Genomic DNA, 12,003 nt, shown 5'->3' on the forward strand with positions numbered 1-12,003 from the left:
CATTCCTTTGTAATCATAACCTCTACTCTACCACCAATGGCTCTACTCCCAACCTGTGTGTTCTGATGGTCCTCTTCCCCACTTAATGCTGTATAATTGTTCAGACCTGGTAAATGCCACTCTTAGGATCATTGGTTACTATCCTCACCCTGTCTTTTATGACCTTGTCTAAATATGATCAGAGTCGGGGAACTTGGAAGGCTTCCATAGCCTTGGCAACTCATGACGACAGCCTAGGGTGGTTACTGGTGCCATAAACTAGAGTGTCAATTTGTTGGGTCAACAACAGGAGCCACTGTGCGCTTGCTCCTGATGTGAGATCTCTGTCCTTAATGTACTGTACATTTTGATTTAATGCTATAACTAGTACTCAAACAGTATGTTTCACTTTGTGTTTCTATGTGGGTGCAAACTGTTGAAATCTTTACTTAATGTATACTAAATTGATCTTCTGTATATAAAGAGAATTGAAAATGAATCTTAATGTGAATGGAAGGGGAGAGGGAGCGGGAGAGGGGAGGGTTGCGGGTGGGAGGGAAATTATGGGAAGGGGAAGCCATTGTAATCCATAAGCTGTATACTGGAAATTCATATTCATTAAATAAAAGTTAAAAAAAAAGTTCTTTTTTTTAAATAATTCTACTTCAATAGGATTTTTCTCATGCTTTGGTTTTACAAGACCAAATAATGAGATTTAAAAGTTTCCTTAACCCCAGCCGCAGTGCGCCAGCCGTGGCGGCCATTGGAGGGTGAACCAACGGCAAAAAAGGAAGACCTTTCTCTCTGTCTCTCTCTCTCTCTCTCACTGTCCACTCTGCCTGTCCAAAAAAAAAAAAGTCCTAAAACTTTCCTTTAAAGCAACTTAAATCAATTTCTTTAATAACACACATTGGCCAAATTATACTCATTAAGGAAAGAAAATATAACCCAATTTTTTGTTTTCCTTCTGATGTAAGTTGAAGCCTTACAAATAATTGCTAATAGTGTTTAGTTAAGAAGAATTTGTTTTAGTTATAGACATTAAATATGTACTTATTAAATTTTTCTCTTTGCCAGTTTAGCATTTTAAAATAGTAATATGCCATTGGTAGGAGGAAACCTTGCACTGTCATTGAAAATTTGCATTGGGGACATGATTCTGTTGTGCATCTATTTTTGTTTTTTCTAAGGGATGAATTTTGTTGTACAAGTGCAGTGTATTTTATACATTAGACATGTTAGTTCAGGAATGTCAGTTGATTCTATAAAGATAAACATCTACAGTGGATGGCCAATCCAAATATAAGACTCAGTCAACCAGCCTGTGACCTAGTTCTCTCCTCCCATCTTTATCTGGCTTGCAAAGCACCTGACTTTGGGGGAGAAAGTGAGCCAAAGTGATATTTGGTTTGAATGTCTATTAACTATTTTATTCTGAGACTTCATGTATACTCTTATTTTTACAACTAAAATATATCAACACATACAAAATAATGTACACAAAGGAGACCAAACGCTAGAAGTTTCCTTAAGATATCAGAAAATATATATTTTCCTTAGAATAAGCACTGGCTCAAATACATTTTGTTTCTAGTTCTAGTAATTTCTTAATTTTTTTCCCTTTTAATGTAGACAATTCAAACAAGAACACCCTGCCTGATGTTCGGGGCAGCATTTGGTCTCTTACTAAAGTTCCAAGCCTATAACTCCACTGCCTCGTATGCTGGTTTCTATTACACAATAGAACACAGAAGTTAATTTGATCTAAAGCCCGTTTATACAGTGACTTTTATAATGTATACCTAAAGACGGAGGACTAAGTTTTATGAGACCAGCATCTCTTGTTAAGTCCCTACTCCACCCTCTTCTAATTGGGACTGAACCTTAACTTGAATAGGGAACAAAGAGTTCTGCAGTTAAGATATTTCACTGCATGTTGCATCTTGCCCTTAGTGAATGGGGAAATAGAGATGTAAGCAGAGAATCTGAATTCGAGGGTGGAATATATATTTACTTTTGATTTTATTTGGAGAAACATGGGAAACATATTTTAAAATAATCTGCATCGGTTCCTTATTCTAAATTTGGGGCATTCTTAGCAAGTGAGATTTATATATAAACAGCCTTCTGTATAAAAATGTCCATATTTTTTAATCTGTGAAGTTGTATATTCTGTACACTGCAAACCAGACTTGTTTTGTTGGATACATAAATAGGGGTGACTTCCAAGTCTTAGAGCTGGTGTTTCAGTGGGCACTTGGATGGTTGAGGGCATGTGGAAAAATGGAATTAAAAAGGAAGTTTACTTTGGTGAAAAAAAGTTGAAATCCATGGATAGTTTTTTCATAATACACATTTCATGAACTTTTTGAAGACTCCTCATATGTACACATTACAAAAAAAATGAACTTCTCTCAATTCCATTTGACAAGCTTGTTGAAGTACCTTTTTAGATACCCTGAGCTCAAAGAAGAGGGTTGGGCTGGGAGTATACATCTGTGCGTGATCTGCATTCAGTGGTGATGGAAGTTGTGCACACACACTTGATTGTCTTGTGAGAGAACACTGAGTAGCAAGAGGATAAGCAGGCCTACCTTTGAGCCCTGGATTGGATAGAGAAGATTGAAACTGCCAGCGGTTCTGGAAAGCAGCAGCATGGGAGGCAGAAGGAACACTGGGAGAGGATGGTGTGATAGACACCAAGGGGGAAGCAGGTTTTCAGAGGCAGAGAGGAGTCACTGTTCTCAGCTGCTCCTGCTGGGTCACATGTGGTGTGAACTGAAACTGCTGTGTTCAGCAACAGGAGTCATTGACGATCTCTGGGAAGCTGAGCGGTGGGACAGCTAAGGTGGAAAACAGGTTGACATGGATTGAAGTGGAGCAAAGGTGGACATTTTTGAGGGGTCCAGCTGGCAGAAAGGACAAGAGATAAGGTGGGAATTAGAGAGTCAGGTGAACCAGGGCAACCATTGTTATAGGACAGACCTGCATGTGATAGAAGCTAGAAAAGTGTTTGAGCCAGAGAGTCAATATACAAGTGAGAAAAGGAAGATGGTGAATAATAAAACAGCAGGAACAATAACAACTGCTGTCTTGAGTGCTCACTGCTTCCAGGGCGTGGTGGTACATGCTAGACATATATCCTCACATTTAGTCCCTGCAATGCTTGTATGTTGTGGGTACTATTTTTCCTTTAAGTTAGAGAAGAGAGGGCTGAGACTCAGAGATGCTAACTAGCTGGCTCAGCAACCTTTAGTTAGTAAGTGATGGACTAACTTACTGACATACAGTTGAGGCCTTCTAAAGGCCCATCCCATCACTCTCAAATGGAATTTAGGTATGCTTCATTTTCTAAATGTATTTGGCTTTTTTGAGAGGAGGAGAGCCAGAATAAGAGCACGAGTAAGAGAGACAGAGCTCGCATCTGCTGGTTCATTTCCTAAGTGGCCACAATATTTAGGGCTGCGTAAGACCAAAGCCAGGAGTTGGAAACTCAATCTGGCTGACAGGCACCCAAGCACCTAACTCAAAACCTGTTGTATCCTAGAGTTATACTAGCAGGAAGCTGGAATTGGGAGGCTGAGCTGGGAATAGAACTCACATACTCCAATTTGGGATGTGATGTCTTTTTTAAAAATTATTTATTTATTTATTTATTTTTGACAGGCAGAGTGGACAGTAAGAGAGAGAGACAAAGAGAAAGGTCTTCCTTTACTGTTGGTTCACCCTCCAATGGCCACCGCGGCCGGCGCACCGTGCTGATCCGAAACCAGGAGCCAGGTGCTTCTGGTCTCCCATGCGGGTGCAGGGCCCAAGCACTTGGGCCATCCTCCACTGTACTCCGGGGCCACAGCAGAGAGCTGGCCTGGAAGAGGGGCAATCGGGACAGAATCTGGCGCCTGGACCGAGACTCGAATCAGGTGTGCCAGCGCCGCAGTTGGAGGATTAGCCTATTGAGCCGCGGCACTGGCCGGGATGCAATGTCTTAACTGGCATCTCAGCTGCTAGGTCAAATGCCTGCCCCTATGCATTATTTGAATATACTTAAAGATCCTTTAACTTATATTTTGAAGAAGAACTACTTTGAAACTCTCTATCTGAAGTTTGTATTTCTTTCTTTGTAAAGAATATTTATTTGAAAGGTAGAGTGACATATAGGGAGGATGGGGAGAGAGAGGGAGAGGGAGAGGGAGAGGGAGAGGGAGAGGGAGAGAAAGAGAGAGAGAGAGAGAGAGAGAGAGAGAGAGAGAGAGAATGAAAATGAATGAGAATGAATCTTTTATCTGTTGGTTCATTCTCCAAATGGCCACAATTGTCGGGATGGGTCAGGCCAAGGCCAGTAGCCTGAACTCCATCTGGGTCTCCCGTATGGTTAGCTGGGGCCCAAGCACTTGGACCAGCATCTGCTACTTTCTCAGGTGCATTAGCAGGGAGCTGGACTGAAAGCAAAGCAGCCGTGATTCAAACCAGTGCTCAGATATGCTGCAGGCAGTAGCTTAATCTGATGCTCTACCATGCTGGGTCCTTAAGTTTCTATTTCTAACTGCTCTACTCTAGTAAATAGCTCTACTCTGGGCTTAATCTATAGATAGATTTTATATGTTGAGAAAACTTAGCCTTGTGAGTATGCATAAAACACCATCCTGTAAAATATAGACTGAAGGAAAGGTGGTGTGCCCAAAGAACTCCTGAAGCAATTGACTGAGGTAGAATATAAGATTAGGAGAGATTTGATCTACATTTAGAGGACAGAGAAGGCAGACTGAAGTTGCAACAAGGCAGTTCCAAGGAAGTGATAGGAGTGCTTCCTGCAAACTATTTCCTTGTAGATTCTGGCTGGCTGAGTTTTCTGAGATCATATTAATTTTGTCTTCTTGCTTTTAATAGGGCATAATGACTACATGTGTCCAGCTACCAACCAGTGCACAATTGACAAAAACAGGAGGAAGAGCTGCCAGGCCTGCAGGCTTCGAAAATGCTACGAAGTGGGAATGATGAAAGGCGGTAGGTACATCTGATGCAGGTGCCTGATACAGATGGCCTTGGCTACTGCCCAGTGCTCGCTGTGTCTATTTCAATAGCCGTGGGAATTTTTTGTTTTTTCATCTAATTAACTTTCTTCTATTCTTATTTTTCTTTGCCACAAAAATATGTTCATAATACACTTTATTTTTTAAAAAATTGGAAGCATCTGCAACTGGAAATTCTGACATGCCATTTAGTGTTTTATATTTTCGATGTAAGTAATTGCATTTAAATCAGAAGTGTGTGGGAGGTGGTGGAAGGGAAGGAAGACTGCGCATTGAATTATTCAGGAAATGTTTTCCAGTTGCTCTTTGTGTCTAGCATGGTGCTGGGAACAGTTCAATGACTGCTGAGCTCTGAAAAAGACCAAGAACTCAGGATTCGTTCCCGTGTGCTTATCTTTGTGGCTGTGCATGTGTCTGTCTTTTAATGTTCTCATTCTTCCAGTTTTCTTATTTGGGGATCAGAAGTCCCATCCTGAAGGCATTAGGTGCTCCCTAAATGTGGTTGCCTGGTTGATATCCATACGTTCTTAGGGATATAATTTTGTGAAACATCGCTATTCATCTAGGATAACTTTCAACACAGCAAAGGCGAACAATCAGGGAATGCATCACTAAAATAAAGTCACACATGCATTCTGTGTTTCAGGATGATACAGGAGGAGGGAGGGGCAATGACTGTGCTTCCTGCTAATGGTAGCAAGGGAATGCTTTCTGAAGATGGCAAGTGGAGTCATGGGATGTGTTTGGGAGAACCTAGTTACAGCAAAGAAAGAATTGTATTTTACAAATAGGAGGCAGCTAATCTTTTACTCATAAATAGATGGAGGGGAAGGAGAGGAAAAACACAAAAATGAGATCAAGAAGTAGGCACGATTGTTACAATGATTATGTGCTATTTGCTTAGTTCTGTGATCCTCAGTAAGCTCATCAGGTTGAGATTTTGAGTGCAGGATTTGGAATAAATTTTCCTGGTGAACAAAGGACATTTATGCATAGGGTGAGCTATGACTGTATGTCTTCAATGTCTGAAAAAGCTGCTATAATAAAAGGATAATTAATTCTAAGTATTTAACAGCCACATTCAGAAAATGACACTTTGAGTCATAAATGGATTAAATATTTAAGGAATTCATCTTTCTTTTTACTGTTGGAATATTAGTCAAGCTTAATTAAACTCACAGAAAGCTTCTGGAGGTAACTTGATAAGTGACAGGAATTTAACAGCTATCTGAGAAAAGTTTAGTTTGAAGCACTTTAAGCCAAGCTTAATATTGTTATTTGGAAATTACAGCTAGGTAATTCTATATAGCCCAGGCTTTCTGAAAGATAGTAATAATCAACTTGTAAATGTGCCCCAAATATGTTTATTTTTAAATTTGAGAGTGCCCACATATCCCACTTTATAGATATAATTATTTTATCCCCCTAATTATCTAGGTCCAGTCTGGGTATATAAACATAAATTGTGCATTCTCAGTTTTAATCTAACAAAAATTCAAATATGCAAATACATAGTAAAAGCATCCCCACCATTTTCAAATAGAAATTGAGATAATTTGACTTGACATAGCCAGTGTGTCTGAGCATGCATGCACTCACACATTTATTTTTATGCCTACAAAATGTTTCTCTGTATTCATTTTTCAGGGCTGCCATAATGCAATACCACAAACTAGGTGGCTTGAACAGCAGAAATTAGCTTTTGCCATGGTCCTAGAGGCTGAAAGTCTAAGTTTGAGGTCCTCACATGGTCTTTTCTCTGCGCAGTGCACTCCTGTATCTCTTCCTCTAATAAAGATAGTGGTTCCATTAGGTTAGGGTCCTGATCTTACAACCTCACTTAGCCTTAATTACTGCTGTGAAGACCCTGTCTCCTAATATAGTCATAAAGGGGTCAGCATATGAATTTTGGTGGGGAGACACTCTTCAGCCCACATAGGCTACTTTAACAAAATTCCACAGACTGGTGGCTTAAATAACAGAAATTAGTGGTCTCCTGCTGTGGGATACTGGAGCCTGAGATCAAGGTTAGCAGGTTCGGTTCTCCAGAGGCCCTTCTTTTTAGCTTGCAGATGGCTACCTGCTCCTGTGTCTTCACTTGGCTTTTCCTCTGCCCACACACTCCCAGTGTCTCTTCTTAGGAAGACATCAGTCATACTGAATTCTGGACCTAAGCTTAATGTCTCATTTGACCTTAATTACCTCCTTAAAGGCCCCATCTCCAAATAAAATCACATTCTGAAGTCCTGGAGGTTAGGATTTCAACATAGGACTCTTGGGGAGACCCACAATTTAGTAACTCACAGTGTCCCATAGGGATTACTCAGTGATTACATATAATGAAGACATGTATTTATGTCCATTTAAATACTCATGTATACAACTTTTAAGCCAAACTTTAAATTCACAAAACTATGGGATATGAGCACATCTCAGAAAGCAATATAGTTTATTATAGTTTCAACTACATAGGATAATACACACATAGCCTCATGACAACTTGAATAACAACTCCTCAACCTCCCACTGACTAAAGAGTTACCTTACAACTGGAAGTACAATGGTAACTAAAATTTGCAGTTGTAAAGAATAACAGTAACTGAATACATATTTACAATATTTTCCAACTGACTTCACAGCAATCTGGTTTTCTTAGAGTGGCTACCAATTAGGATATAGAATCTCCACATATGGAATAAAAAACTTGATTTCAGCTAAAATAGAACCACATACCTATCCCTATGTTCATAGCAAGTATGAATGAATTTACTGAGGAATTATTTCAAACATTCAAGAGTGCATGCTTGTCTACTTAATCAATTTTAATCTGTTAGGATGGTTGTAGTCCCTGAACATCCCAACATCATTGGCAGATTTTGTTCTGAGCCAGAGCAGTGCACTTAGAATTGCAGGATTTAAGATGTGGCTTAGATGAGGTGCTTTCCCATCTTAGTGCATGTGCTGGTTGCTCTATTACCTTTGCTTTTTCCTCTATACGCATCTCCCTCTCCTTCAACTTTAAACTGCAGATTAAATTCTGTTCCCATGTCTAGGTTTGAAAATTGTGTTCAGGTTTTCATAGCATTTCTTTGAGTCCCCATCACTGTTATGATCAGTTGTACAGTGTCTGTCTTCCTATAGAGTTCATCATCCCCACGATGACAGGGGCTTGCCTCTGTCCCCTCCTCTGATCAAGCGACTAAATAAGTCCCAAAGTACATGTTCAGAAAAAGTGTTTTATGGATTAATGAAATGTCTCAATTCATTCATATTGTTATTTGTTTAGAGTACTTTACATGCATGTTATTGTAGATAAAACCGGAAGGAATAAGATCTTGATCCCTTGCACCGAAGTCCTCATGGTTGAATGAAGACGTATGCATGTGACGATGAGTTGAGACTTGACTGGGTGGGAAGAGGGAATGAAGGATCAGAATGGAAGTCCAGAGCATTTATGGACCACTTCTGGCTTTGGTCCAAACCAGAACACTACACAGACCATCTGACTTGCAGGTTACATATTCTTACTCAGGAATTTGGTATTCTAGCTTAGGTTAGTGACCTGAGGAAGTGAAAGTATGGATTCAGATACTGGCTCTTCCTCACACTTGCTGAGCAACATCATTAAAGACATTTTTATGAGCTTGCCTGTCCTCAGATATAAAGTGGAGACAAATAATTTCTATCTAACCAATTTGTTGTGAAGATCAGAAATCATAACATGCGTAAATACAAACTTAAAGTACTGCATGAGTGCTAGTGATTACATATTTCCCTATGAATCCTCATCTTAGTTGAATTTCATCATATCTGAGCACTGTTTTTTTTTTTTCACTTGAAAGAAAGAAATGGCAATTTCATCACTTCTGAGTATCTAATTTCTTCGTAGAAAATAAAAATATGTCTCAGACACACTTAAAACATCTTTTTGGTCTCACATGCTGGATATATCTGCAGGATGAATACAATTTGTTACCATTTTATAATGCTAACAATTTCACAAATTTGTTGAAGTTGTTTCCTTATAATATTATCAAAAGTGTGTTGGCAGCCAGATTTTCATTTGGCAGATACGGAAGCTGGCACACATAAGATAATGTGCAGGGCTCTGGCATGGTGCATCTTGGAGGGCTTCCTCATAATACATGAAGGAGGAATTTGAGTCAAAGTAGCAACTATAAGCTGGTTCTGGTTTATTTTGGTGACAGCGTTGCAGTTTGATTTTTAGAAATATTTTAAAACAATAATAATAAAAAATTACTGTTGCAATTTTAGAGAAAATAAGGTCTTCAAAAAGTTAAAGGAAAATGCATATTCTGAGAAAACTATACATCATTTCAACATTTTTGCCCCCAAATAAACTTACTTTTCCATGAGTGTTTTGAAATATCCTGGTACAACTAATATAGATTAAAAAAAAAGTATATGTATGTGTCTGGAATAACTCAGATGCTAAAGAGTTAGAAAATAAATTACTTCCTTATTCCCTAATTTTGGTATTTGTTGTTGTGAGTTACTGTAATTTGCTTTATTTATGGGATGAAATTTCAACCCAGGGATTGTGTTTTCAATTCCCTTTAATCTGACTTTGCTTATATTTCAGCAAAATTAAACAACAAATTATTAATGTTAGAAGTGACAGAATCAAATCAATAAATTAAAGCACAAATGGAAATTACTTTCTTGAGATTACCCAGTATTTTCTGAAGGGTAACTGCATACAATTCCAACTTTTGCGAAAGATAGCTTTGAGTGTTCATTTTTAGTATTTGATTTAAGAAACACAGTAAAGAAAAGATATTTTCTCCTCACCAAAGAGATTCTGGTTATTTTAAGCAACAACCTAAATATTTATGACATTAAAACATTTTATCAATTTATATCATAGACATGATTAATATATCCAAAGATTTCCTCTACATCTTTCTGCATTTGTAATGAGAAACATTCTGAATCAAGGAATTGAATCAAATATAGGACCATTAGTAAACAAATCTGATGCTTTGCAACGTTTTCCACCAATCAAACTCTTTAGAAGGAGAAGCAGATCCTCAGTGTAGAAAAACAAATTAAAGCAGACTGGTTTGTCATAGCCTTTCCTCAGTTGAACATGGTGTTCATGAGAAACCTTGGAACTCCAGTTTCAAGGAGCACAGTGTGCAAATCACTGATCCAACCCAGCCTCATCATCTTCTAGATAAGAAAACCAAGACCTACAGCTATGGAGCAAAAGTGAGCTTGGAATTCTATATTTTGGACTCCAAGTGTTTTTCCTTTTTAATGATTTATTTATTTACTTGAAAGAGTTACACAGAGAGAGGAGAGGCAGAGAGAGAGAAAGTCTTTCATCCACTGGTTCACTCCCCAATTGGCCGCAACATATGGAGCTGAGCTGATCAGAAGCCAGGAGCCAGGAGCCTCCTCCAGGTCTTCCCATGCGGATGCAGGGGCCCAAGCACTTGGGCCATCCTCCACTGCTTTCCCAGGCCACAGCATAGTGCTGGATCAGAAGTGGAGCAGCCGGGACCGAACCAGTGCCCACATGGGACATGGGCACTGCAGGTGGTGGCCCCATTTGCTACATCACAGCGCTGGTCCCTCAAAGTGTTTTTTTCATTCTTTCTTTTCTCTTTTAAAAAATTTATTTATTTATTTGAAAGTTAGAATTACAAAGAGAGATGGAAGGAGGGAGAGTCGGGAGAGGGAGGGAGAGAGGAAGGGAAAGAGGGAGGAATATCTTCTATCTGCTGCTTTACTCCCTCGATGTCCACAACAGCCAGGGCTGGGACAAGCCAAAGCCAGGAGCCAGGAGCTACTTCTAACATGGGCATAGGGTCCCAAACACTTGGGCAGTCTTCCATTTATTTCCCAGGCACATTAGCAGGGAGCTGGATCAGAAGTGGAACAGCCAGGACTTGAACTGGCACCCATATGGGATGCTGGCAAGGCAAGCAGCTTAACCTTCTGTACCCCAGAGTTCTTTTTCTTTCTAGCATACCTCTTTATTGTGGTTTGCTATGCTACCACTCACATTTGTCATGAAAAATTGATTAAAAATATGGTTGACATATAAACATATGACACAAATACATATATACACTTCAGTGGGGTGTAATTAGCCATCTTATTCTTCTGGATGTGATTACGACATCAATTATTTTTTGACCTGGGAGATAAGGGAATTTGCCAAGCAGATTCATAGTTGACCCATGGATAGCTATTCATTTCTGCTTTAGTAGTGGTGGCAGCTCTGGTAGTAGCAAGGAGTGTGAAAGGTGTCAGTATGTAACAACCACATTGATGTCAGACAAAATAATCAGTGAGACCATATTCCAAGACAAAGGAATTATGGCTATGAATTTCCATGGCAAAGGAAATGTCCATTAGTTTAGCATGCATGATAAAAATAGGATGAATAATTATGCAGGGGATGTCCTTGATAGCTATACCCAGCTACCTGATGGGGATGAAAGAAAGATGAAAGCCCCTATGACTGTTGGTGCAGTTGATAGGGAGCAGAATTATCCTTGTAAAAACTGTGTTACTTTCAGATACCTTAATGTAGATTGAGCAACTTTGACAGTGTGATGGGATCACCTGAATCCAAAGATTAATGTCCTATTGGCAATAGCAGCATCAGTGGCAGCGATGGTCATGGAGGCTATGGAGGCAATAGCCACAAAGGCAGGTGCATCAGCTAAGAAGTCCTTGATTTTCTTAGTACCTGTGGTGGGGAGGTATACTCAGTCTCCACAGATAAAGCCAGGACTCACTAGTATCCACTGATGACAGAGTGAGGTACTGTGGCAATAGGGAGGTAACCAAGCTACAGACAAACACTGGCAATGTGAGGACACCCTCCACCCAGGACTCAAGAATACAGAATTCCCACTGATGTTGTCAATCACTTTGGCGTTGTAGATACTGCCATTGTTGGACAGCTGTTCTATGATCGGCTTAAAGGAGAAGAGGGAGGTGTTCTGTATGTGCGGCA

General features: G+C 39.6%; 1 protein-coding gene across 4 annotated transcripts in view; it reads left to right on the forward strand.

Moving 5' to 3' along the window:
- The window catches only part of ESR1 (estrogen receptor 1), a 464,974-nt gene that overhangs the window by 234,529 nt on the left and 218,442 nt on the right, over positions 1-12,003 (forward strand). For all 4 annotated transcript variants that reach the window (XM_062186943.1, XM_062186942.1, XM_062186945.1 and 1 more), the window contains exon 4: positions 4,867-4,983. In XM_062186943.1, the coding sequence (XP_062042927.1) occupies positions 4,867-4,983 (117 nt within the window). The remainder of the gene's footprint in view (positions 1-4,866; positions 4,984-12,003) is intronic.

The sequence above is a fragment of the Lepus europaeus genome, chromosome 3 (genome assembly GCF_033115175.1).
Source record: "Lepus europaeus isolate LE1 chromosome 3, mLepTim1.pri, whole genome shotgun sequence".
Classification (NCBI taxonomy): Eukaryota; Metazoa; Chordata; class Mammalia; order Lagomorpha; family Leporidae; genus Lepus; species Lepus europaeus.